We start from the raw sequence: 27708 nt of genomic DNA, 5'->3' as shown, positions 1-27708 counted from the left end.
TTCCTGAAATATTTGCTTTCTTCTCCCTCAAATACCATCACTGGGGTCCCCAGCTCTTTATGGTAGTGTCCAAACTCTTTAACAAGGGTTCAAGGCTGTCTACTGCCTAGTCCCAGCCTACTTTCAGAAAAATTGTTTTTCGTGGCTGAAATCCTATACTATCCAGTCGGTCTTACTGCTTAAGCCATGTGTGTTTTTCACCTTCGACGATGCCATGACTACTGCCCCTACCCCACCCCCTCTGGAACCTTCTTGCCCTTCAGAGTTCAGCCTTAGCATTACCTCTTCCAAGAACCCTCTCCTCTATCCCACGGGGTACCTTCCTCCTTGGGAACCCCCATCATAGACCAGAGTCTTTTGCAATTAACCCCATACTAAAAGTGGGAGATCTTGGGTTGGCATTTAAATTGTGCTGAGGCTTGTGTGTCCCGATTCTATCTTTTTTTCTGTGCAGATTTCCCCAGGTTGTCAGATGATTTGTGGCAATTTATTGACTCTCTTAAAGCAAACTTAATAGGTAATGGCAATGAGATATGCCACTTCCTGAAAGCCAGATATGTGCCAAGCATTGAGTTAACAGTGTTACGTATTTTAACTGATTTAACCGTTGTAAGAACTCTATGAGATAAGTTTCCTTTTTAATCTCCATGGTACAGATGAGGAAATGGAAGCTTGGAGAAGTTAAATCCCTTGTTCAAAATTAGTAAGCTGTAAGCAGTAAAAGGTAAGCAGAAGTAAGGTAAGAGCAGTAAGGTCGTAAGCAGTAGAAATGGCCTTGACCCAGGTATCTGACTCCAGGCTTACTCTTAAGACCTCAGCTCACCATCCCTTTGAATGAAAATGGGGCATTACTGTGTAATAGAGTGTAATCTTGGAGTCAGATGTTCAAATTCTGGCTGTATTACCTACAAATGTGTGACCTTGGACAAGTTACTGAACCTTAGTGATTCCCACCTGGAAACATGCCCGTCTTGCAGGGCTATGATACGTGGGAAATGAGATCTTATGTGTTAAGAAGCTAGCTGAGCACCTACACATAGCACAGTGCCACCCTGGCCTGATCTGGACTCTGATGTCCCTTTTGTAGGTGGATTTCTTGCTGGTTTTCCTGCTTCCCTTCCTAGTCTTTTCTGAGTAGAGCTTTTCTGGATCATCCTGGATTAAGAGCATTCCACTTTGTCTCTGGTTCCAGGGAAACCATGTGGCCATCTGCTACGTGGGTGACCAAGCAAAAGCCTCAGTCAGGAAGCCGTCTGTGCTGCAGGAAATCTGACTGGTGAGGTTCCTCCCCCCTCTCCCTGGGGTGCTGATCTCTGGCTCTCTGCTGCCAGCTCCCTCTTCCCATCTGGGAACACCCCAGTCCAAAGGATCAATGATGGGAAGCTTCTTCCCTTTACCTTGGCCCACTACCCCCATCCCCTGACAGCCCAGACGTTAGGCGTAAGACCCTTTAGGCACCTGAAATCTGGGACCCCTTCCAGCCTTGCCCTTTTCCCTTAAATTCCCCCTGGCCTTCATTCCACCTCTCCATCCTCTGTGTCTGTGAGGATTGTTCACCTCTCTTGAAACTTTTCCTTGGATGGAGTCAGATTCATGGGGTCTGACTTCTTGCTCGAAATCTATGACCTGTCATGGCCCAGACACCGTGGCATTGACAGCCATGAACACCAGGAAGCAGGGCCAGGTCTGTTTACTGTGATGTGGTTTTAGTTAATCCCCATGGCTAAGGTTAGACTTGGATCATTCCTCTGGTTTATTTGCTAGAGGCAGACTGCCTGGATTTACCTCCCAGCTCTGCCACTAATAAGTTGTATGATCTTCAACACATTATTTTACTGTTGAGCATCAGTTTCCTCATCTGTAAATGGGAACAGTCAGAGTTCCTTTCTCACAGGGTCTTTGTGAGAATTAAGTGTATGTAAAGCACACAGCAGAGTTCCCAGCACAGAAGACGTACTACGATCATAAGCTATTATTATTATTTTCAGGTATATGAAGTAGGGCATGAAAACATTGTCCCCTTCTTTGGCATTTGCACAGAACCACCCAATGTCTGCATTGTCACCCAGTATTGCAAAAAAGGGAGTCTTACGGTGAGCGAACTAGTAAACCTTACTTCAGGTTAGATTAATAGCAGCTAATAAAGAACTCGTCAATGTTTTGCCCTTTATCCAAGAACAGTCCCTCTCTGGTTTAATTGCAAGACCTGCATTATCTTGTTGGGCCGCCTACAGGGAGTACAATTAGCAGTGGAATTGCCAACAGTCAATTTTTCTTTGCTCTGGGTGGAGATTGCCTGAGCCTGTTTTTGTTGCCTAAGACACTATTGCTACTTCTGAATTGTGTTTCTGGACCCCCTCCTACCCATAGTATGTGACCATCATCTTTATGTCTGGAAAAAGGAAGTATTTATAAGACTCCAGACTTAACAATGAGTCAGGTTATAATATCTCCTGGGAAATTTCGAGTATTGGCTGTAGAGTACTCTGCCTCAGGTGGCTATATTTGGTTCTGGTCAAAATGATCCAACATATTAGAATCAAAACCATTCAGCACACAAAACTCCCTGTGCTTCAGGTTGAGTCCATGGTGATAATCTGAGTAACTGTCTTTCAGGATGTTTTGAGAAACTCAGAGAATGAGATGGATTGGATATTCAAACTCTCGTTTGCATATGACATTGTCAAGGTGAGTATGGCATAAAACTTAAGGAACAAATACCATAGCGTTTTTGAGTTGTTCCGTGTTTTTGGTGAAGTTGAACTGTAATCTTTCCTGAAAACTCTGATCTTGCTCAGATCTCCTCAAAGTGATTGCACTTAAAACTCACCACTTCAGTCAGGTTTTCCATTCTTTTCACCCTCCTTGATTTCAAGGAGGCACACTAAAGTTGAAAGGGATGCTAGGTTTATCCAGTACCCAAAGAGCAGAGTATTTACATTTCAGGGTAGAACTTTTTTACCCCGAAGAAAATCTAATTACTAGGCCATGAAACAAGCTGGGGAGGAAGATTCCCAATACCCCTTCTTTCTGCCTAGTTTTTGATTCCTTTCCCCAGAAAATGGGAATTGGTGCCACAATTACCTCAAAGCTCTTGACCTGAGAGGTGGGCTATGGATGCAGATCTGGAAGCTGTAAAAGCGGGCAGCAGAGTCTTTCCTTTGGGCAAAGAGGGTTGTGGTGTTTGGAAAAAAAAAAAAGTAATAATAGTAGCAATCGCAGTACTTGTGGCCTTGTAGCTAAAGTATATTTAGTGATTATTTTTGCCTGCTTTCTACCACTTTGTGTATTAACTTATTTAATTCTCACAACAAAATATGAGGTAGATCTATCATAGCTCCATTTCACAGATGGAAGGGGAGTATGGGGAGTAGCACGTCAGTGTGGACCAGCTAAGTCTATCCTCCTCACCCCGGGCTAAAATCCAGCCTCATTTTGTAAACTTGCCCTGCCTGCTTTCACCATCAGAGGGGACTATGCCCACAACCTGGGTCTTGGTGAGGAAGTCCCTCAGTCTGACACATGGGCAGCAGGACAGGGCTGGCCATCATCTGTCAATCAACAGTCCATTCATCAACCAACAGACTCCTTTAGGTTGAGACTTGGCCTGGGTGTTGTGAGGAACACAGGGTGAAATATAAGCTCTGCCCTCCTGCAGTAGTGACTGGTGAGTGACTTTGGAAAGTCACTTCCCCTCTCTGGACCTCAGCTTCCATGTGCGTTCAATAGATGAGGTTGGCCTGACTAATATCAAAGAGGTTTTTTTCTTTTTTCTCTAGGATTTGATTGCTCCTTATTTCGGAGAAGCTGAATCTTACTGGCCTTGTGAAACTTCGGTTTCCTGGGCTTTAGTGGAAACCGGAATATTGTAATTACCAAGAAAGGTAGACAAACTGAAATCGCCTATGACTGGGTCCTCCCGGACAACCTTGGGCCACCACTGTCATTATTTTAGTAAAACTGTATGGAACATCTATTAAGGGTTGGCCTTACTCTGGGAACTGTCATAAGAAGACAAAGACTTGTTTTCATCGCTAGATGGAATAAAATCTAGGTACAGAAAAAAAAAGTTAGGAAATATACATATAAAATTAAATGGTGGGACAGTTATAAATAGGATCTGATGTGGCATCCTTTTCTACCCTGGACTCCTCTCTCCTTCCCTTCACCCACATTCTCTTCCCTTCCTACCAAGCCCAGAGAAGTATTCTAGACTCCAGGGATCTGTCTCCTGCCCCAGCCAAAACAGATGACATCATGTATATTTGTTATGAAGAGAAAACGAGTAAGTTAGCTGTCCCCAGGTAAGATACGAATAACTAATAGATTTAGCTTTTTCCATCGGCATTTGGTTTTTGAGAGGAGTTAACCCAAAAGTTTCTCTGGAGAAATGCTAGGGTAGGTGATAATGGCACTCTGAAAGGAAAGTCTCCCTGGTATTAATCAGTCCTTTCAGGTCACTGAGTCTCTATCCCCTGCTCCATGCCAGGGGAACCAAAGACAGCTGGATACCTTGCTTTAGAAGGATTGCTGTCTTCTGAAATGGAGCGTGTGCATTATGGGACAGTGTAAGGAAGTCATAATGAGTTCAGTCAAGGCACATTTAGGCGCTTCAAGGTCAGTTACTCTGCCAGAATTCCTTCGAAAGGGACTGTAGTAACATAAAATTCACAAAAGCTTCTCAGAGATTTCCCATTGGTGACCCAGGCACTGGGCCAAGCTCTGTACGTCAGATTGTGCTTCTGGCCATCACATATCAATCATAAAAACAATTCCTCTCCTGATGTTTATTTGACCAGAACACTCTCGATGCCAGGTACCAGAGAAATTCCAAGATGCCACAGACTTTTCAAGTCAACCGACATATATTGACTGAGCACCTAATTTGACTGAGACCCAATTCTGGGCATGGAGGGCACAGAAGAATTGGCTCATTGTCCTGTTCCTGAAGAGTTCAACCCAGTGGAGCCAGCCTGGGAAGGAGCTTTGGAGATTATAATACTCTTCTCGAGTGAGGGATGGGACTTCAATTTCTAAGTAAGAGAAGTCTTAATTGATTAAGAGGATGAGAGCAGTTGGCATTGAAGTTGTCTTGGGTGTTTGAACCCTGGCTTTCCACTACTGACCAGGTGACCTTACCTACCTTGAGCCTCAGTGTCCCTGTGTATAAAATAAAGGTAACAACAGTCCCCATCTCGTAGAGTTGTTGCGAGAACTAAGATATGCTCAGCACTGTGCTTACCCATTAATAGGTATATACCAAATATCATTTGTTAGGTGAAGCAATAGTGTTGCTGTTATCACAGATAACTCCATCACTAGTACTAAAAAAATGTACAGTCAAAAAATTTATTCCCCCAACAGTCCTATGGGATGAATTAGCACTGTCCAAAAAAATACCAGCTGCATGGGACTACTAACCACTGGTAACGTAGGTAGCTCCAACTGAAGTGTGCGGAAAGTGTAAAATTCACACCAGATTCAAAGAATTAGTAAAAATATCTCACTATTTCTATATTGATTACATATTGAAATAAGTTTTTTTAAATACATTGGGCTAAGTAAAATATATCATTAAAAGTAATTTTACCTATTTAACTGAACAAGTGAAAATTATACACGTAGCTTGCACTGTGTTTCTATTGGACAGTGTTCTTAATAACCAGCAATTCATGCCACTATTCGTTCACTTTTAACTCCAATATTAATAAAATTAATAGTTACTCCGTTTTCAAGAGGAAATAAAATGAGGCTTAGTGAAGGTGAAGTAACCACCCAACTGGTAAGAGGGAGGTTGGGATTTGCAACCAGTCTGTCTCCAAAGGCTGAGTTCTTCCTTCCATGTTCTGCTTCTTGCCTGTATGAAGTACAAGAGACCCCAAATGTGGGATGCAGAAATGAGAGCACTGGGGGTACCCGCCACTCAACTTTCCAGGAGGGGAGTAAATGTAACTAGCAGACAGGTCGGTGATAGAATTGCAAGAAGTGCATGAGATCTGGCACATAAATCATAAACCTCTCAGTTCTACTTGGCCTGTGACAATACACATAAAATCATACTTTTCCACCACAACAGGAAAAGAAAAAGAACTGAAGAGATGTGTGGTATCTCTTAAAGAGGACTCCATTTCTAGGATTTCCACTGTATCCCAAACATCTCCTAATGGAATGTGCTCTGTTAATAAACCTGGACATCAGGAGTGATCAGTGGTGACCAGATGAAAAATGTCTCCTGCCTAGGGTGGGCCTGGCTCTAGCAAGGCCAGGAACAGTTGTGAGGGTCAGGGACAGCCCTGCTGCATGGGGAGGTCTCCATGAGGTGAGAGAGAATTCTTGATTGGACAGAGGTCTCCCCAGATTGCGTGCCCAGACCTTGGCTTGTTGAGCCTCACTGGAGAATTCCAGAGACGGCCCCCAGACAGCCCCCTCCGGGTTCAAGTGAGTGGGTTGCAGTCCCAAAATGTGATTGAACTCTATCGTCTCAAAAAACACACAAGCCTCCTGAATTTGGGGGTGGGAGTAGGAGTGGTGTATCCACTGCCCTGGGGGTTTCCTCACTGCTTTCTGCATTAGCCTGTATTTCTTTTTTTTTTTTTTAAGTTTATTTATTTATTTTGAGAGAGAGAGAGAATGAGTAGGGGCGGGCAGAGAGAGAGAGGGAGAGAGAATCCGAAGCAGGCTCATACTGTCAGCACGGAGCCCGATGTGGGGCTCGAACTCACGAACTGTGAGGTCATGATCTGAGCTGAAACCAAGAGTCAGACACTTAACTGACTGAGCCACCCAGGCACCCCAGACTGAATTTCTAATGCATTATTGGCTCAGGAGTTTTACTAAAGCAGGATGGTGACTCAGACTATGATCACTGCTGGAGGGAGAGTGAGTCCCTGAGCTGGTGACCAAGAGGCCCAAGGACCCCATCTCTGGGTGCAATAGTCCACTCAGGGCCTCCTCACATTCATCTTTTCTGGAACATTGAGTGCTATGGACCACACCCATGGGTGACATCACCCCCCTTCTCAGCTGGGCTTGTCATTTGAACCTCCTATCATGGTGTTAGGAGAATAGGTGTGCTTTGACCGCCCCGCCCCCCCCCCCCCCCCCAGCCTCCTGGACAATCACCAGGACACTGGAAACAATAAAAGCTAATGATTTAGAAGCGGCTGTACTTTGAAGGCAACCCAACCTGGGTTTATATTCCAGCTTTGCCCTCACTCTTCAGGAGCAGTTTAAAACTGTGAGTTTCCTCATTGGGAAACAGAGAATGGGAATATTAATCTATCTCCAGAAAGACCAAATGTGATAACATGTATAAAGCACCCTGCACAATGCATAGTACAAAGTGCTCAAAAAAAGGTTTATTGATATTTATTTGTTCATCACAGATCCACATCACAGTGAGAATCTCCATGGACCCTGGTGGCTTCAATGCAATGCTCAGTCACTCCTCACTCTCTGCCCTTCAGAGCTTTCTTTCTTCAGTCGAGGGCATTTGTGCAGTTGGTCAAGGGCAGGGACTTGAGAATCGGACTGTACTTATTCCCAGTCCTGCTCCACTGCGGGCCAGCGATGTGACCTGGGGCAGGTTAACTTCTTCATTTCTCCCTTTCCCTATTTGTAAAATGAGGTCAATGACAATACCACCTGACTCTACAAGGTCACTACGGGAATAACACAAGCTAGTTTAAATAAGGGACTTAGAATGGATGTCACATAAGGTTAGCATGATAACCTTAAAAAAAAGTATCCAGTAAGACCCTTGAGAAAGACATTGTCATTTTCACTCTTGCTCTGAAACCTCTTGGGTGAGGCCGGTGTGAGGAGATCCGTGCTTCTCAGGCTAATGCAATTAAAATGGCTCTGTGACAGCCCCATACCTGTGACATACTCTGGCTCTCTACCAGCTCCCACACTAAGTATTTTGAAAATGAATGGTGCAGAGATTCAGATCAAAGATCTAAAGAAACCTTATGTAGGTATTTCAACTCCAAGAGACAGGAAATGTTGAATAAATATTACAGAAATGTCTTATTGTGAAGCCATCAAGGAAGGTAAGGAAACAAAGACCCCAGGATCATAAACAGTGGGTCCCCCTATCCCCCTGCACTGTTACAGTTACTTCCAAAACATAGTCAGCCCGTCCCCTTAGCCTTCGTTTCATTGCTTCTAGGTCTGCCCTTGGAAATTTCAGAGAAATACAAACATCCATCAATCAGATCCTGCTTCAAATGTGACCGTTCTCATTTTCAAATTCATCTCTTCTCTATCTAGCCTCCCCAAATACCTGTTTCCCTCCTCAATCCCAGGTCTTTCTTTAAAGCCCTTCCCTGCCTATGGAAAGATCTGTGCACTCTGCCCTCGCCTCCTTGCCAAATGAGTGTGCCCTTTGCCTTCATGACTCACCTCCTTTAGCAAACTCTTTCTGTTGGCACACTTTCCCCATTTTGATTAGTCTCTTTGGGTTCCTTCGCATCCAGCTTGGCTTGTGCCACACACAATCCATAGTTAATGTAGGCTCTTCTGTTCAGGTCCAACCATTGGTCTTTTCTTTTTAAGCTCCCCAGGTGATTTTAGTGGGTGGCCAAGATGTGGAACAGTAGAGGAGGCCAGCTGTTCTCAGACTGTGTGCACATGAATCTCCTGGGGATTGGGTTAAAATGCACAGTCTGATTCAGTACATCTGGGCAGGGCCTGAGACTCTGCATTTCTGCCAAGCTCCCAGGTGCTGTTGGTGCTGCTGGTCCCAAGGCCATGTTTCAAGTGGTGGGGATCTAGACAGTCCTATCTTGTAGATGGTGAAATTGAGGCCCAGTGAGGTGAAGTGTCTTGCTTGAAGAGACCGAGCGGTGAAGTGGAGATGGGATGTATGCCTTCTGACTCTGGTGTTCTTTCTGGGCCTTTCATAAATAATGGTACTTTATTATTGCATAATAATAATAGATATAAATGTTTAAGAACATGGCAGATGACATGAGAATTTTCCAACGTTCCTCATTTTATTGCTTTTCCCCTCAAAGTGTTCAAACAGGACCCTAAAGTGCATATAATATAATATAATATAATATAATATAATATAATATTATTATAGAATCATTACATGTAGGTAGGAGTAGAATATAACTTGAACATGTAGGTAATAAAAGAATATTCTTAATTACATAGTGTTGTTTCCAAGTTGATTTTTTTTATCATTTTTACACACGTTTTCCATGATAATTTTTGGTGGGTGTTTACTTTGTGTCATGCACCATGTCTGGTGTCTCATATGCATTATTGCATTTAATCTCCACGGCCCCCCTCTGAGGCAGAGATCGTCGCATCCATTTGATGAGAAAAATGAGGCTTATGGGGTCAAGTAACTTGCTCTCTGCTAAGTGTTAGAGCTGGGATTTCAATTCAGGAGTCTGACCACTTAGTCAGACTCTATTTTGTTTAGCTTATTGGAGCTTATTTATTTTAGGCTGGCCTTGCCTTCATGGCTGCACACTGGGGAGCCAGAAATAGTTTCCCCTACTTGGGTGACACTATCCAGGTTGACTCAAGGGCAAGGGGCTGTTAGTGGTTCTTGAACAGATGAACATAGAGATGGGCGGTTCCCCTCCTCCGGGTCGTGTTTCTTCCCATCTGTTTCTGTCTGTGTCTTCCAGCAGGTTCCATTGGCCCCTACGCTAATTCATTTGCTTATTTTCACTCTTCCAGGGCATGCTGTTCCTCCACAGGAGCCCCCTGGGGTCCCACGGCAACCTGAAGGCTTCCAACTGCCTGGTGGACAGTCAGATGCAGGTGAAACTGACAGGCTTTGGGCTGTGGGAGTTCAAGTATGGCCGGATGTACAGAGCATACAACGAGGAACCGACAGACCACTAGGGGTAACCACTGACAGATCGTGCACCCACTAGCCCACGTGGTAACGGGGCATCTGACCCCACCCTATTTCCTGAAGCTCACTCACAAGTGCCAGCAGGGGGCCTTCCTCTGGAGCTGACAGTGCGTGGTTGTTCTATTCACCCAAGGGAGCAGGAAAAAATAGCCTCCAGGGTGGTGAGTCCGTGGTGTGACGTCTGAGTTAGAAGGTTAGGGCTCATCCTGGCCAGGCCGGGTGGCCCGAAGCAAGTCACTGGTCTTCTCCTTAGCCCTCTATACCCCACTACACTTCACCTGTGTTCTCAGCACACCGTCTGCAGGCCCTTCAAAGACCATGGGTTCAGCGGTCCTATATCCTCTCACTGCTCTGGTATCACTTGAGAAGCTTTACAAAATATGTGGGTGGCTGGGTCTCACCCCAGATATCTGAAGATGAAATCTGGGCATCAGCACTGTTTTTTAAAAACTCTCGGGGCACCTGGGTGGCTCAGTCGGTTAAACATCTGCCTTTGATTTTGGCTCAGGTCACGATCTCACAGTTCCTGTGTTCACGCCCCACGTTGAGCTCTGTGCTGATGGCACGGAGCCTGTTTGGGATTCTCTCTCTCCTTCTCCCTCTCTCAAAAATAAATAAATAAACCCTTCAAGTAAAATAAAATTAAATAGAAACAAAAACTCTCAAGTGATTCTGATGCGCATCTCAGGGCAAGACCTTCTGCCTGGAGTCAAACCCTCCTTTGCATATGAGCAAACTAAAGCTCGGACTCTTCCTTGTCCAAAGCTAGTGAGCAGTCTTGAGTCTTACCTCGCGTGTATCCCAGCCATCTGAACTCCTCTCCCTGGGGCAGCACATTGCCAACAGCTTTGCTGCGCGCATGCGAGGAGGTTCTGTAACACGGGATGAGGCCTTACAGAAAAAAACAGAGGGGGAAATTCTGAAAACCTGCTTGTAGTCACCCTACTTCCCCATCCCCCAGTATAGTTTCTTTTAATGATTGTAACCTACAATGAAATAAACCCATCAACCTCACACCAACAAATAAATGTAGGTATATAAAATATCAGGAACATAGAAATCTGTAAAGACAGAATGCGGACTGGTGCTTGCTGGGGGCTGGGGGTACAGGAAACAGAGAGAAACCGCTTAATGGCTGCAGGATTTTACTTTGAGGCCCTGGAAACGTTTTGGAAGTAGATAGGGTGGTTTGTTGTACAATCTTGCAAAGGGGCTAAATAACTAACACTGAATTGTTTGCTTTAAAAGGGTTCATTTTATGTTCTATGAATCGTACCTCTATAAGTTAGTTTTTTAAATGTAGACAATACAGGGGCGCCTGGGTAGCTCAGTTGGGTAAGGGTCTGACTTCGGCTCAGGTCATGATCTCGTGGTTCATGAGTTCAAGCCCTGCATCGGGCTCTGTGCTGATAGCTCAGAGCCTGGCGCCTGCTTCAGATTCTCCTGCTCTCTCTGTCCCTCCCCCTCTGTCTCTCAAAAATGAATAAATGTTAAAAAAAAAAAACATTTTAATGTAGACAATCACAGAAAGGGGAAGGAAAATGAAAACTTCTTGTAACTGCACAATCAGGTGTTAACCACAGTTAAGATGTTAGTGCTTGTTCTTCTTGATTGTTCTGTCTGCATTCACGTACCCACAGACCCCTTTTGGCTCTACAAGTCAGGCACCATTAGGGCGGATTTTTCGGGGGCTGGGTACTTTCAGTTCTGTGTTTTCCTGAGAAAGAGGGGTGACTTTTCCGGCTCTGCCTGTCCCTCTCCCACTCCATGCTTCCCTCATGACACCTGTTGCTTTGCAGAGCTCTACCGGACGGCCCCAGAGCTGCTGCGGCTTCCAGAGGCACCCCGGTCAGGCACCCCAAAGGGAGATGTTTACAGCTTTGCCATCCTGATGACGGAGCTGATCCACCACCAGAACCACGGACATTTGCTGACCTCAACGAGATGCCAGACGGTAAAGCCGAAAGTCTCTTTGGCAGGCTTTGGTCATGTGGGCTAGCTTTTATTTCTTATATTTGCAGGGGGCGGGGGTGGGGGCAGTGGCACGCTAGCTTTTAAATGATTGTTTTTTATGAAGTGTTCATCAACTTATTATTTATTCCATTGTTTTTCTATCTTAAAGTTTCTTTTTTTTAATTAAAAAAAGTAGTTGCCGTTTGCTTACAAAAACAATCAAAGAGCTCAGAACTACATACTTTATTATAGCAGAGTGATCCTGTTGGAAAATGAGTCAGGTCATGTCACTTCTGGTCACAACATCCTCCCCTGGCCTCCCATTTGGGGAATGAAAACTAAGCCCTTACAGTGGCCGACAGGACCACCAAAGGCCTCTGACCTGGCCTCTGACATTCTTTATTAGGGTCTTATGGCTGCCATTCTAAGTTAACCACATACCTGCTGGGTGTAGTGGACAGAAATGTATTTTCTTACAGTTCTATAAGGCAGAAGTTCAAAATCAAGGTTTGGCAGGGCTGTGCTCCCTCTAGAAGCTTTAGGGAAGATCGGTTCTCTGCTTTGTCCAGCTTTTGGGGGTTGGTCCAGATTTCATGGGCTTGTGGTCACATTTCTCCAATCTCTGCCTTCACTTTGACGTTGCCTCCTCCTCTGTATATGTCTCTTTTGTCTGTGTCTTATAAGGACATTTGTCATTGGATTAGGGTCCACTTGGAAATCTGAAATGACCTCCTCAACCCAAGATAATTAACTATACCTGCAAAGACCTTTTTTTTTCCAAATAAGGTCACGTTTGCAGGTTCTGGACGTTAGGACATGGACATTTTCTTTGAGAAACAAAGTTCACCTCAATACACCTTTCTAATTCCATCTCCTATGGTTTGCTCATTTCAGTCATGCCGGCCACCTTCATGTGCCTCCAACATGCCAGACACATTCCTACCCCAGAACCTTTGCACACACTGTTCCCTCTGCCTGGATATCTTTCATCTCATATGTGTATACACAAATTTACCTCAATCTTTCTTAAGGGCTACAGAATTTTCATTGTAAGGATAGGCTGTGTATTATTGATTGATGCACAGTTTGGTTGTTTTTCATTTTTCTTGCCATTACAGTTGATGCAGTGAGCAGCCTTGTATCTTTGTGGGCTTGAGATTGAAGAGATAAATGTATTTTAAGTATATTTAATTTTTTAAATAAATGCTGCCCAGTTGTCTTTATAGGATATATTTAGGCTCATTTTTTTGCTGAGTTGTCTCTTAACACACATCCCGTCATGGAATTAAGGGCAGAAGCTGGGGAGATAAAGCAAAATTTGATCAAGAATGATAAAAAAAAAAAAAAAAAAGTATAGTAGGTGTAACCCCCCAGCACTGTTATCTTCCACCTTGGCTGTGCCCTGGAATTACCTGGGGAACTTTAAAAACTACTGGTGCCTGGATCTCGGCCTAGGAGGTGCTGATGCTATCGATCTGGGTGGCTGCCTGGGCATCAGCATTTGCAGGTGATTCCAACATGCAGCTCATGTTGAGAACCACTGTCTGAGAACAAGCATAGGGAGGTGTGCATGTGTCAGTTGCTAAATCAACTCAGCCCACCTTTCCCTCCTGGTTTTTCTTCTTTATCACCATGCCTACTTTTTCTAGTCCATTCCCAATGGCCACCCTCAAGTTTCATTGTTAGATCATGCATTCCCTGGAGAATTTCAAGTCAGGATCCTTTCTCAACGTATATAGTTACTTTAAAAATGGATTCCACTTTCTAATTTATGGCCAAGTGAAAAAGAGGGGAGACTAATCCAAAAAGGGTCATTCAAATCCAAGGGCAACTGACTTTAGAACCAAGAAGCCACTCAGATATTCCGAGAGTGAGCCCAGGAAGGATCCCAGCCACACTCACTAAGCTCAGCTGCCATCCGGTTGCACCAGGTGGGGTGGGGGCGGGGTGGGAAGACTGTACCCAATTGGTATATTTGCCCCTCATTGTAGTCTTATGCCCACAAAGTTCAATGAAAGCTGGCCATATGGGACTATGTATACACAGGACTGCAATCAGGGAAAGTACAAGGTGCACCTAATTTGTGGCCAAACACGCTTCTCCCGTTAACATCTCATACTTCCCTACAAACAGTCCCGGTGCTGGGGACTGAATAGATATTGATGTCCTGTGCACACTAGACCAGTGGTTTTCAAATGTTAGTTGGTGTCAGAATTACCTGTAGGACTTGTTAAAAAAAAAAAAAAAGAATTGCTGGGTCCCACCCTCAGGGTCTCAGACTCAGTAGGTCTGGGGCAAGGCCTGAGAATTTGCATTTTTCTCAAGTTCCCAGATGATGTTGAAGATCCACAGTTTTGAGAAGCCTAGTGCAACCCTAGACTAGCAGCTTCAGCATCGCCTGGGCACTTATAAGAAAAGCAAATTTTCAGGCCCGGCTCTAGGCCTTTGGAATTGGAAACTTTGGGGATAGGCCCAGAAGCTGTGCTTTAAGAAGCCCCCCACCCCTGATTCTGATGCACACCGAAGAAGAAGAACAATGACAATAGAGTGACTGGTGACTGGTGGATTATGGGATGGCTTCACGTTACTAGCTCATAAACACGTGTTCCGAGGTACAGGCCCATGATGTGAATTTGAACCCATGGTTCAAAGTTTTTTTTATCATTTTATTGATTCTCTCATGATATTTCTTAGAGCTGAGGATAAGAAAGCAGAAGATGCAACAATAGTAATTCTTCAGTGACTTCTTTTAAAACCATTGTTGTCCCATGTCTCAAATTACACTTCATTTGGGATGTAAAACACAATTACCCATAGAACTTTCTTATGTATAGTCCTTCAGATTATTTTTAGGCATTGAAAGTGTGCATTTAAACACAAGCATGTAGGGGTGCCTGGGTGGCTCAGTCGGTTGAACGTCTGACTTAGCTCAGGTCATGATCTCATGGTCCATGAGTTTGAGCCCCGCGTCGGGCTCTGTGCTGATGGCTCAGAGCCTGGAGCCTGTTTTGGTTTCTGTATCTCCCTCTCTCATTGACCCTCCCCCATTCATGCTCTGTCTCTCTGTCTCAAATATAAATAAACGTTAACAAAAAAAGAATTTGAACACAAGCATGTACATTTACAAAAAAAAGAAGATCATATTTTACACAGTGTTATAACTTGTATTTATTCTTATTCTTTTTTTTTCATTTTTTTTAATCTTTATTTTTGAGAGAGAGAGACAGAGTGTGAGCGGGGGAGGAACAGAGACAGAGGGAGACACAGAATCTGATACAGGCTCCAGGCTCTGAGCTGTCAGCACAGAGCCTGACATTATTTCTCCGCCTCCTCCTCCTCCTCCTCCTCCTCCTCCTCCTTCTTCTTCTTAAGCAAAGGCCATACTCTTTTAGATTCCCTTAGTTTTCAACCCAATGTCCTCTTCTGCCCCAGCATCCCATCCAGGACGTCATGCTGCATTTAGCCATCATGTCTGTCTAAGCTCTTCAAGAATGTTCCTTAAACTATAATTCTAATGACATTGTACTTTCGAGGAGTACTGGCCAGGTATTTTGTAGAATGTTTCTCACTTGGGATTTGTCTCATTATTTTTCTTCCTTATGATGAGACTGGACTTATATGTCTTGAGAGGAAGGCTACAGGGGTAAATTGTCATGTTCGTCACATCATGTCAAGGGTACATACGACCAACATGACTATCTGTTGACTATCATGTTGACCAACATGACTGTTGATATTGACCTGGATGAGGCTTGTCAGGTTTCTCCACCGTAGAGTTACCCATTGGTTCCCCTCTTCCTATACTGTCCCCCAAAGAAAGAAGTCACTATGTGAAGTCCACAGTTAAGGAGTGGGGTGTTGCATTCTACTACCCTGCGTGGAGACTATCTATGTAAACTATTTGGGATTTTTCTCCACAGGAGGTTTGTCTCTTCTCTCCCACTTATGTATTTATTCAATTATTGGTATTATATTGTATTGTATTATATTATTATGCATATCTATATTATAACATATGTGTCCATTTTATATTATATATTACACTATATCTTTATTTTATCCTCTGAATTGTAATCTAATACTACTTTATTTTACGGTTCCAGTTGTTTCATCTTCGGCCATTCCATTTCAATTGACTTCTGTGTACCTTTGATATAAACCCATTGCTGTGTTTTGATTTGGTTTGTTTAGTACCGCCTTGCTTCCTGGTGGCATGAGAGGCTTCAGCCTCCTCTTGTATTTCCCTGCCTTAGTCCTAGAATCAGCCATGTCTTCAAGGACACTGGTTCTTTTTTATTGGAGGATGATATTAGAAACCAAGACCTGGATGCTGACTGTGCTCATTGCAACCGGGGTGTTGTTGCTTCTAGCCCCTCTCAGTGGACACAGTAAGGAAAAGCATGTGCACACTAGCCTCAGTGTATACACATTCTCATATCTGCGTCTACCCATCTGTATCTATACTAAGCTAAGCATGAGTTCATATTAACATCTCCAACACCATTACCACCACATAGTTCATTTATTCCAGTGTCCCCCCTGCCTCTATCCATAGCCTCCCTTTCCAACAGTGAGATCCTGGCTCCCACCATCTGCCATCCATTTATTTATTTATTTATCCAATCCCAGTATATGTGTCTAGTACTTGCAAAGTTTTTCTTCTGTCCCCAATCTTGCCGTCTACAATACAGCGATTGTGAATGGGTCCTTTTGTTTAGTCTTAATGGTCTTGAGTCATTTCAGAAGTGCCTAAGTCAGCCAGTGATGTCATATAGTTATAATACATCCCCTTCAGCGAGGCAATGTCATACAGTTATAATACAGTTAGATTCTTTTGTCACGGTTTGCCTCTATCTTGGAGTTGTCCAACCTCCCAACTGATATTATTAAAAATTTGTGTTCTTTGGGGTTTACTCTCTGTGCAGTGAAGTTCTATGGGTTTTGGCAAATACACAGTGTCATGTACCCTATAGACAGTCTCATCACCTTAAATAAATCCCTGGTGACTTACGTGTTCAGCACCTTCTCCTCCCCAAGCTCCTAACGGTATCTCACCTGTTTTCTGTCTCTATAATTTTGCCTTTTCTAGAATGTCATATAAACAGAATCATACAGCGTGTAGCCTTTTCAGACTACCCTTTTATACTTAGTAAAATGCCCTTAAGATTCATCCATGTTGTTACACCCACAGTATTTTTACACAAAAACATGTATATGTTGTTCTCAAATTATTATTTCCTCTGAAAAACCTGGTATAGCAGAATGTTTAATAAATGTCAGTAGAAGCCAATGCAGAAGTGAAAGAAAATAGGTTTACAAAGTTGGACACCGAGGCAGCACATGATGGTGACATTTATTATTTGTTAAAATAACTTTTATGTGACATTTTATATGGAATGCAAATTGCAAAAGGTGTGCTTTGCGGGTTTCCCATCCCAGATGCTTATACACTCCTGAAGTCACATAGAGATATGCTTTACTTCAAGAAAAGTTCCATTGGAAGAAAAACAACTTAATCTAAAAACAGATTCATTAGAAGGTGCTGATATGTTTTACAGTAGGATTCTTCATTTTCCACAAGGATCCCAAATATTTCTCATAAAATGTTCAGGTTTCTCTGAAATTCCAATCTGTTCAATATACTTACACATTCAATTCACAAATTTAAGAGCACATATGTTTCAAGTGAAGTGTACTACATGGCCCAAAGCTCAGACATTTTGCTATTTAAACCCCAAATGAATTTCAGAAATCATCAGCCATATCAAAGACCCCATGGCCTCAGTTCCACTCCGAGCTTCCCTGTCAGAGGAGAAGGGCAATGAAAAGATCGTGGCCATGGCGAGAGCATGTTGGGATGAATCTCCAGAGAAAAGGCCCACTTTCTCTTCCATCAAGAAAATTTTACGAGAATCCAGTTCCAAAGAGTGAGTTAGATGTGTGACGTTTTCTCCCAATCATTTAACCATTAGAATTTTATTTTTTTATAAAATATCTTTAATGTTTATTTTATTTATTTTGAGAGAGAGAGCACAAGCAGGGGAGGAGCAGAGAGCGAGGGAGAGAGAGATAATTCCACGCAGGCTCTGCACCGTCAATGCAGAGCCGGACGTGGGGCTCAGTCTCCCGAACAGCAAGATCATGACCTGAGCAGAAATCAAGAGTCGGATTCTTAACAGACTGAGCCACCCAGGTGCTCCTAACTATTAGAATTTTAAAACTACATGGCTGTGACTGGTTCTGTGTGGCCCACCCCATTCATTCATTCCTCCACTCATTCAGTTATTTATCCATTCATTCATTTATTCATCATATACCCACTCAATGCCTGTCACATGCAAAGCACCGTGTTACATGCTGGCTAGAGTTGGGTGATAAATTCTCCCTTTATTTCATTAATGACACAAAAGTGTATCAGACATCAGCACATCCATTGTCCTCCTTTGTCCATTCCAGGTATCTCTAATCAATCAAGGCTCTCTTTCCCAGGGAATTTTGACATGACCTCAGAATGTTTTCCAAACCAGCATTCCAAAGGTCATGGCTCATCAGTTGGGGTTGGACTATAGTATAAGAAACTATTCACCAACCTTAGAGTAAGTCATCAGCTTGAATTATTCATGCCTCTCAAACAACCTCCTTGACAGTAGCTTGTTTCACATTAGGATAGCTGTGTCATCTTTTTGGCACATTGAACATAGGCAGACATAGCCATGATAGAAGTAGCCTGAGTTTATAGAAGGACCCTGGGCTGGGATTCTGGCATCTACTCCTAACTTGGCCAGTCTGCTATGCATTCTTAACACAACAGCCCTATATTCTGTATTTCCCACATCAAAATTGTTTTGAATGGTATGTCTTGGGTCAATCATGACTTTTACTTAAAAAAATCTGGTCCCCGATTTAAAGCAAGTCTATTTCCTATGTGAGCCTCAGTTTCCTCATCCGAAAAATGGGCTATTTAAATGATTTTTCTGAAGGCCCTTCTAAAGCAAGAGCCTACAGGGTCTAGAAGTGCCCCCTTATATATGTCATCCAAAAGGAAAATAGCTGGTATTATTCAGGGGGAAAAAAAGACGCATCCTGAAATATACATTTTTGACTGACCATGATGATAATAGGGAGCATATTGGGAAATGGGGGAGTGCCAGTGAAGGCCACCATTTGCTGAGTACCTGCTGAGTGCCAGACACAGCTGTAGGCACTGTGTACCCATCATCTCCCTGGATCCTCAGAAAAGCCCTATGAGGTATGCATTATTATCCTCATTTTCCAGATGAAGAAACTGAGGCTTGGAGAAATGAAGGGTGTAGAACAAGACCACAGAGCTGGTAAAGGGCAGTCTCTGTCCCACCCCATGGCTTCACTGCCATTGTCATTCCACTGCTGTCCATTGGCAGCCCTTAGGTAGGAAACCTTCAGGGTGATACATGTTTTCTTGGAACGTATAGCTGGATGTTGTGCTCTACTGTGACCCTAATGTTCTTGGACAAAAAGATGTTCATTTTGGGTTCTTTTAAAGCCATGTGAACATCCTAGACAGTATGGTGAGCAAGCTGGAGGTGTATGCCAATCACCTGGAGGACGTGGTGGAAGAGAGGACCAACCAGCTGATGGCGGAGAAGAGGAAGGTGGATAGGCTTCTGTCCACAATGCTGCCAAGGTATTCCAAAGCACTGGGGGCCTTGACAAAGGACCCAGAAAGCAATAGCATCACTATCTAAGGGGCCCCATGTACAGAGTACTTTTTTGTTCTTTTCCTAAGAGGAACTCAGGTTCTTCTAAATGAGTCAAGCATTTTGCAGGCAATTTGGTACACCCTGTAAACGGAGATAGAGGCAAAGGCTCTGCCTGAAATCTTGAATTCACAGGAGTAGAGAATGTCTCTTAACAGGGAAGATGGCGGATGCAGCTATGGGAGATAGACCACTAGATGGCGCTTTAGTGTCATGAGTCTGATTAATAGCTAGTTTCTCAGTACTTCAGATTGTGCTCCAAAGACTTTGCACAGTACAATATGCACCCATGACTTCAGATTCAAAACTTGCTTCATTTTTGGCTCTGCTTGCACCTTTACACTGTCTAAAAACTTGGCAGAAGCGTCGGCTATTAAAACTTCTGCACCCTTCTTGCGTGTCTTGACAAAGAGATGGAGTTAGGGATTTGAAGGTGTTAATGTGAGATTGGTTGATTGAAGCAAACGCATTGACTTGTGGATTGATGGATGCTTCCTTTTGCTTCACATCTGCAAATTGCATTTTTACACTCAAACTCTATAGCCAATAGAAAAAAATGGGATGCCCTCCGGGAGAAAAATCCTTACTGCAAAGGCATTTCTGTGACGTGCCCCCCGCCTCCAGTTTATACCCACCAATTAAAATATCTCTTCAGAGAAAATGCAAGTAGAAAAATGGGTGTCAAAAGAATCCCTTTAGATGATGGATTTTGTTGACCGAAAATCTAATCCACTGAAGCAAAAGGACCTATCGGAAAGATTTTGCAGGTGTTTGTAGGAGGCAAGATGAATAAGAGTCCGTTCAAAACCAATCTCTATTCTTTGGTTTCGGCTTCACTGGAGAACAGCTCATAGCTGGAAGGTCCGTGGCACCAGAACATTTTGAGTCTGTGATAACCGTTTTTCTCCGACATTGTTGGATTCACAAAACTGTGTTCTCTCAGCTCCCCCTTGCAAGTGGTAAAGCTGCTTAATGACCTGTACAGCTTATTTGATCACATCATTAAAACATATGATGTGTATAAGGTGAGACATACCCCGGGGCTGTGAGGGAACACGCTCCTTGTCCGCCGACTCTAGGGCGTAAGGATGGACCCGGCCCTAGATGTGAGCCAGGAGGAAGGCTTTATTTCAGGCTGGCAGTCCATCTCAATTCATGGCAGAAACTCAATATTTTATTCCTGTTTGTTTTCTTGGAAAAGGGCTTGATTAATCACAGATGAATGTGCTTGTCAATAATCCCCAGTTGCTTCTTGTTTCTTTCCATTATTTTATCTGGCTGTTAACACATTTCTAGAGAGGCACTGCCCTTCTACTGGCTAATCCCTCCAGTTCCCTCCAGAATATATTTCCTTCAGATTCAGAGAGGCTCACCTTTAAAGGTTGTTTTGGGACCTTGTGTGAGTCTCACTGCTGTTACCGTGATCCTTAGCAATGCAGGTGAAGACAGACTCCTAAGTTTAGATGATCAGAATTGTGGCTGAAATGAGAACGTCTGCCTAGTGCTACTTGGGGGTATGTATGAATATGGTCACCCGGAGTAAAAACTGATTTTTCAGGGAAGGATAGCAACAACGAATAATTTAGCTTCATTTAAGTGGTGAGGATGATGGTTGCTTCAGGTGTTTTCTGAGTTTTCTGATGGGGCCACATCATGACTGCGGGGTTCCCAAGCTCACATGTGCCTGGGACAAGTCACAGGTGGATCGTGATTGCAGGGCTTTACCTGTGGCCTGGGGGCTGGGGAGATTTGGGGGATAGTGTGGTCATGTCCCCCAGTGACATGCCTTTAATAGTTATCCCTAATGTTCCCCCCACAGATATTGCCTCTGTTTAAGGGTGAAAGAAAAGGTGTGTGGATAATCTCCAAGAGCAGATCACACATACCTCAAAACAAAAGCTACTCTGCTTAGGAGGGCTTCCTCTGGGATTTCTTCTTGGCATTGTTTTCTGGGTTATGTTTTGCATGAGTTAATACTAAATCAGTTTCAATGTCCAAAGGATGTACCCATGGTGGGGAGAGGTAGCCTAGAAGCAATCTGACTTGTATATGGGTTGATTTTGGGTAATTCTGGGGTGACCAGTAGACAGAGGTATTTTCACTGCCTGGCTAATGCCTGAAATTCCACCTTTACCACATCATCTTTGGATTCTGCTAAAATGCAAATGTATCTGGAAAGGGCTGTATCTTTAATTTTTTTTAACGTTTATTTATTTTTGAGAGACAGAGAGAGACAAAGCAGGAGCGGGGAAGGGGCAGAGAGGGAGACACAGAATCCAAAGCACGCTCCAGGCTCTGAGCTGTCAGCACTGAGCCCAACGCGGGAACTGTGAGATCATGACCTGAGCTGAAGTCGGAGGCTTAACTGACTAAGCCACCCAGGCGCCCCAGGGCTGTATCTTTAAAGTTGACACTGGTCATCGGTTCTGTAATGAGAATAAGGAATCTGAAAGCTAATTTTATTAGGATTTATTAGGGGAGAGAAGAGGACAGATCAGGCAGATACATGCATTTATACATAAGTGTATATATTGTGTATAATGTATAGATATGTATAAATGTATTGAAGAGCCATTGTATGGGGTGAAGACATTTCTGGTTGGGTAAGATGACTTCCACTTGATGGATGCATGTGATCCCTCAAGATTTACCCTATTCCCACACTACTGTCTGTTTAACTGGTTTTAAACTTGAGGAAATATGGTCACCACCACTATCAAATTTCAGAGGAGAAAACAGTGACTGTGCATAGGAGGGCTCAGGGAAGAAAGGCTTTGTGGAAGAACCAGGACAAGAGCAGAAACGTGAGGAAATGCTGGGGCGTGGATGGAGTGGAGGTCGGGGAGTATGACTCTCCAAAGCGCAGGGAATGCAGGGCTCAGTAACAAAGGGCCTTGGTCTCTGACCCCACCGCTACTCCAGCCTTTTTCTTGGAGAACACAAGGCCACTCTGTTGCTTTATTTTCAGGTTGAAACCATTGGAGATGCATACATGGGTGCTAGCGGACTTCCTATCCGCAATGGAAGACAGCATGTGGACGAGATTGCCACGATGTCCTTACGTTTCCTCAGTGCCACTGTCCACTTCCAGATTGGGCACATGCCTGAGGAGAAGCTCAGGATCAGGAATGGCATCCACACAGGTAGCCGCCCTGATGGCAGGTGGCCTTGTGGTCCAGGTATGGGAGCAGGTGGTTCTGGATTCAAGTCCTAAGCCTGACGTTTTTAGGACCTGGAAACTGAATGGTAGCATCTTTTGAGGGAAACAAAAGTTCACGTTGTCTTTGCACACGTATTTCCAGTTAGCCGGATTACTTGGTAACAGCAAAGATACCCAGAGACTCCAAGGTGTTAAACCAAAAGTTAGGAGGAGACCAAAAAGTAGGACAGTTATACCAGGCTACTTTCCCCCCATGCCTCTGCATCAAATGCCCTTTGATCTGGTCTGGTTTTTGAAAACTCACGGGCAGGTGACCTGTGCAAAAGTGACCAGCACTTGGCTTAATGCTCTTCTGTCTCAATTTCTTAGTTATAAATATAATAATATTATAATATTAATTTTCTTATTTTCTTAATAATTTTTGAATGAGGGGTCCCTTATTTTTATTTTAGACTGGGCCCTGCAAACTAGGTAGCTAGCCCTGCTCCTACCTGTCCTCCAGGGCTTGACTAAAATAAAACCTGACCCCTAATCAGCATTAGTGCCCCAGTTGTTTTGTTTCCATCTCTAGTGCGTGAATAACACGTCATTAATTTCTGCCTTTGCTTGGTTGTCATAACAAAATACCACAGACTAAGTGACTTAAACAACAGATATTTATTTTCTCACAGTTCTAGAGGCTGGGAAGCCCAAGATCAGGGTTCCAGCATGGTCAGGGTCTGGTGAGAATCCTCTTCCTATCTTGCCAAAGCCTGCCTTCTGACTATGTCTTCATATAGCGGAGAGAGCCTTGTGGTCTCCTTCTCTTCTCATAAGGGCACTAATCCCACCATGAGGGCCCTACGCTCATAACCTCATCTAAACCTAATTATCTCCCAAAGGCCCTACTTTCTAATACCATCATATTGAGGGTTAGGGCTTCAATATGTGAATGAGGGAGGGGGTTACAAACATTCAGTTAATTATAATGGGGCGCCTGAGTGGCTCAGTCGGTTGAGCGTCTGACTTTGGCTTGGATCTTGATCTCATGGTTCATGGGTTCGAGCCCCACATCGGGCTCTGTGCTGATGGCTCAGAGTCTGGAGCCTGCTTCGCATTCTGTCTCTCTCTCTCTGCTCCTCCCCTGCTCACACGTTCTCTCTGTCTCTGACTCTCAAAAATAAGTAAGGATTAAAAAAAAATTTATAATTGATTATGTCGTTTTCCACCAAAAGTCTGTGGGTTCTGTAGGTTGCCTCTATGCAGACCCTAAGATCTATTGCCAACCTTTGCCTAGGCACTTGAGTATTTGTTGAATTGCCTTTGTTGACTTAATGTGTATCACGAGTCCAGCCCTTGGGAAATGCAGGTTGGCTATGCCCTTCTGTTCTTCTCTTCGTAGGTCCTGTAGTGGCTGGTGTGGTGGGAATCACCATGCCCAGGTACTGTCTGTTCGGAGACACTGTGAACATGGCATCCAGAATGGAAAGCAGCAGTTTGCGTGGGTACTGTTTGCAGAACTTTGCAAGTACAAGATCACTGTCCCTCTAGTCTCCTATCTTTAACCAGAGGGTGTTTTTAGAAGACCCATTTTCATTTTGTCTACTATTTTCTGTTTGGAGGATAAGATCATCACCTCAGACAACATTGATCACAAACTTTGTAGGCAGGGTTTTGCATAGTGCTTGCTATGAGAACACATATGACTTCCTTCCAAGATTTTCAATTCTAAACAGTCAAGGACACATATAGTAAGATCATTTAAAGGAAGAGCAGAAGTTGGCAAGCTTTTCCCATACAGGGCCAGACAGTAACTATTTTAGGGTTTATGGGCCATAGTCTCTGTTACTTAACTACTGTTGTAGTGTGAAAGCAGCCATTCATAACATACGAATGATGGGTAAGGCCATATTCCAATAAAACTTTATTTGTAAACACAAGTGGTGGGCTGGATTTGGCTGGAGGGTGGTAATTTTCCCATCCCTGATGTAGAATATGGTTTTGGTGGTGCAGAATTATCTGTGGTCAGGAACTCCAGGGGATATCATATTATTTTGCTATTGCTAGACAATATATGCTATTTATGAGCTGTTTATCAGCTAGAAAAAATAATTACTTAGGGATTTAAGTTTCACAATGTTTAGGTTAACATTGTTTTGAATTTGTAAATTTTCCACAATATGTAAAAACATACAAAAATATTTTCTCTTCTGATTACTGCATTGTTTAAGCTAATCAGCCAAGTCTCAAACACTGGTTTAAACCTCTCCTTGAACTTGTAAGTCAAGATTTTAAGAGTAAATGTTGAAAGTGGGAGCCCCAAATGTAGGCTCCAAGCCTGATTCTGGTTGCAGGGCTGGTTGTGAACATGTTTTCAGTGATGTGTCCCAGCTCTGGTACCACCAACTCTGGTATCCTCAGGAACCTGAGGAGCCCAGTGGACCTCCATCCATGGGGAGTACCAGCTTGCATATGGAGTCAGTTATGCCTACTGTTTCTAAACTGAACCTGTTAAAGCTTGAGCAACACTAACAATGTCTGAACAATGTCTGCAATGTTTGGGGGTGTCCCACCGCAAGACTCCCAGACTTCAGAGAGGTTGTCTGTGATTTGCTTTCCTAAGAGGTACTAGCAGCCTAAGAGCATGAGCAATGCAGCATTCCCTCTCCACAGCAGCCCTGCCCCCTGACCCCGAGATGGAAGCCACAACCAAGGTAATAACTAGGCAATAACTGGTTTATGGCAGCTCTCCGGATTCATGTCTCTCAGAGCACTGCATCCAGCCTGCTGGCATTGGGAGGGTACGATTTGCAAAAGAGAGGCACCATCCCAGTCAAGGTAAAACCAACTTAGTGCACCCTGCCTGCCCCATTTGTGTCGGTGATGGAGATGTTGAGAAAGTTGATGGGATGAGTGTGTCTTTGCATTGTGGTGTGTGGAGACTGCCAAGGTCTATGTGGAGGCTCTTGTGACCGCCAGGTCTTCTTCCCTCAGAGAAGACTGTATGCTTCTCTCAAATGGTCAAACATGGAATCTAAGACAGAAAACACCTTAGCTCCTACCTAGACCAATCCCCTAGGGGATGCCTCCTTTCTCTTGGCCACAAATGGTCTCCTGGCTTCTGCTTGAATACACCAATCTATTCTTTCACAAAGCAACAGCAAGGATGAGCTCAGAAATTATCATGCCCACATTGCCTCCTATGTCCCTTCTGATTCAAAAGGGCCCAGATAGAGGAGACAGAGGCCCATTGGTTTGGGGGCACCAGGACCTCCTCTCAGTTCATTTAAATACCTTTTCCCTTCCCCTCTGCCTTCTCCTCTGTCCAGTCTGTCTGAAACACACCATGATGCATCTCAACTTTCCCTATAACACCGGCCTTTCGTGGGGTGGGAAACGGATGCTCCTCTTGAGATGTTCTGAAGAACATCTTGGAGATGTTCCTGGTGGAAGTGGTGGGTGGTTACTATGATGTTAGGTGTTTGGGTGGGTATGGGGGTTCCTGGGAAGAAGTGAAAGGGAAGAGGATGGCAACAATTCCCCAGTTTGCTGAGCCTGAACCTCACACGCTGTACTTGATCAATAGACTTCAGGTAAGAGGCAGATTTTTCTAGAAGGCGGCAGTATAGACCTCCCTTTGAGTTGTGTCCTACTATTCACTGGTTGTCTGATTTGTGGGCTTGATTTTATTGCCAGTCAAATGCGAATGGTGACAAAGTTGTCCTCAAAGGGGAGAGGCGGGGGTTAAATGTGGACACGTATATGAGATGCTTCACCTGGTGCTCTGCTGATCATAAGAGCTCAATAGATTTTATTGTTATTTTTATTATTTTTTTTTATTTTTTATTTTTTTAATTTTATTATTGTTTTTAAAAGATATTCAGGGAAATTGCAGGGAAATTCAGCCTTGACTGGCCCTCACCTCCTAGAGCATTGCTGACTATCCCTTTAGGCTTATCGGCAAAGCCCAAGGAAATCAAGGTTTCATCTATAAAGAGGCCTTTCCTTCACTGAGGCAGCTCCTGTCTACATGCAGTTTTGGCTAAGAACAACATTTTCAGTAAATAAGCAAGGGACACCAAGTTGTCTGCCCAGAGCTCACACTTCACAGGCAGCCTTTCCACCTGAGTGATTCACCAGCACTCTCTTCTGCCTCCCACAGGGCAAAGGAGAACAAACAACTTTCTGGTTGAAAGGCAAGGAAGGCTTTACTATTCCACTCCCTCAATTTATGGAAGAGGAAGCTAAAGTCCCAGAGATCTTCTGAGCTATTTTCTTTAAAGATGTTTATGGGGTCCCATGAAAGTCTGAGGACCATTCTGTGAGATGCATTGAATATCCCATTCAGGAGGTGTAGATCTGGGGGAGCCAGTAGGGGGAGCCATCTAGCTGGCCTCCCCTTCCTGCCCTAGAGTTCTGTGGCCTAGACCAAATGAGGAGTTCGAAGAGCTGGATATAGTGAACTCATTTTCTGGGCGACCAGGGCTGGGCTGTTGCTCCCAGACCTGCCAGTGAACTTATCCTGGCTGCCAGATATTTCCGGCCTATTAGCTTGTGAATTTGCAGTGAACCCAATTTCATTCGGAGAGAGAGGAAAGCTAGAACAAAACCTAGGGCTGTTGGCCCCACCCTGTGCTGCCTTCCTTTGCAAGGGGCTGATCTCTAACCCTTGGTTATCAGAAGGCATCTCAGGAATGTTTGGGGGGGGGGGATAAAGCTCTAGCTAAGGTGCGAACAACCACTGAAATCCAACAGGATCAGGCCATTCCAGGTACGCCAGATCTTGGCAGTCAGTCCCTGGAAAGCCTGGTCCTGAGCTCTGATTTTCTGTGAGCACAGCAGCTTTCAAATGGAAATGTCCCATTCTCAATTTATTGCTTAATTTCTTTCCTATCCAAAGCGAAGGAGTAAAGATAGGCTTTTCTTCCAATCAAGGCTTGAATTTTAAGTGGAATTTTTCATTCACTTATGAATTGCTATTTTTTTTCAATCTCTGATAG

At 43.9% G+C, this 27708-nt stretch overlaps 1 protein-coding gene across 1 annotated transcript in view; it reads left to right on the top strand.

Annotated features, from left to right (window-relative positions):
• The window catches only part of LOC106984748 (guanylate cyclase 2G-like), a 43775-nt gene extending 16168 nt beyond the window's left edge, over positions 1-27607 (top strand). Inside the window, 14 exon segments of the mRNA XM_027063513.2 lie at positions 1193-1276; positions 1989-2093; positions 2617-2688; positions 9700-9865; positions 11677-11802; positions 11805-11834; positions 17583-17760; positions 19356-19495; positions 20400-20467; positions 20469-20594; positions 22538-22712; positions 24111-24209; positions 25455-25546; positions 26871-27607. Coding sequence (XP_026919314.2) covers positions 1193-1276; positions 1989-2093; positions 2617-2688; positions 9700-9865; positions 11677-11802; positions 11805-11834; positions 17583-17760; positions 19356-19495; positions 20400-20467; positions 20469-20594; positions 22538-22712; positions 24111-24209; positions 25455-25546; positions 26871-26975 — 1566 coding nt within the window. The 3' untranslated portion in view covers positions 26976-27607.
• The last annotated feature ends 101 nt before the right edge of the window (positions 27608-27708 follow it).

This window comes from Acinonyx jubatus, chromosome D2 (genome assembly GCF_027475565.1).
Source record: "Acinonyx jubatus isolate Ajub_Pintada_27869175 chromosome D2, VMU_Ajub_asm_v1.0, whole genome shotgun sequence".
NCBI lineage: Eukaryota > Metazoa > Chordata > Mammalia > Carnivora > Felidae > Acinonyx > Acinonyx jubatus.
Note: the sequence above shows the minus strand (reverse complement) of the source record. Positions and strands in the feature narration are given on the sequence as shown.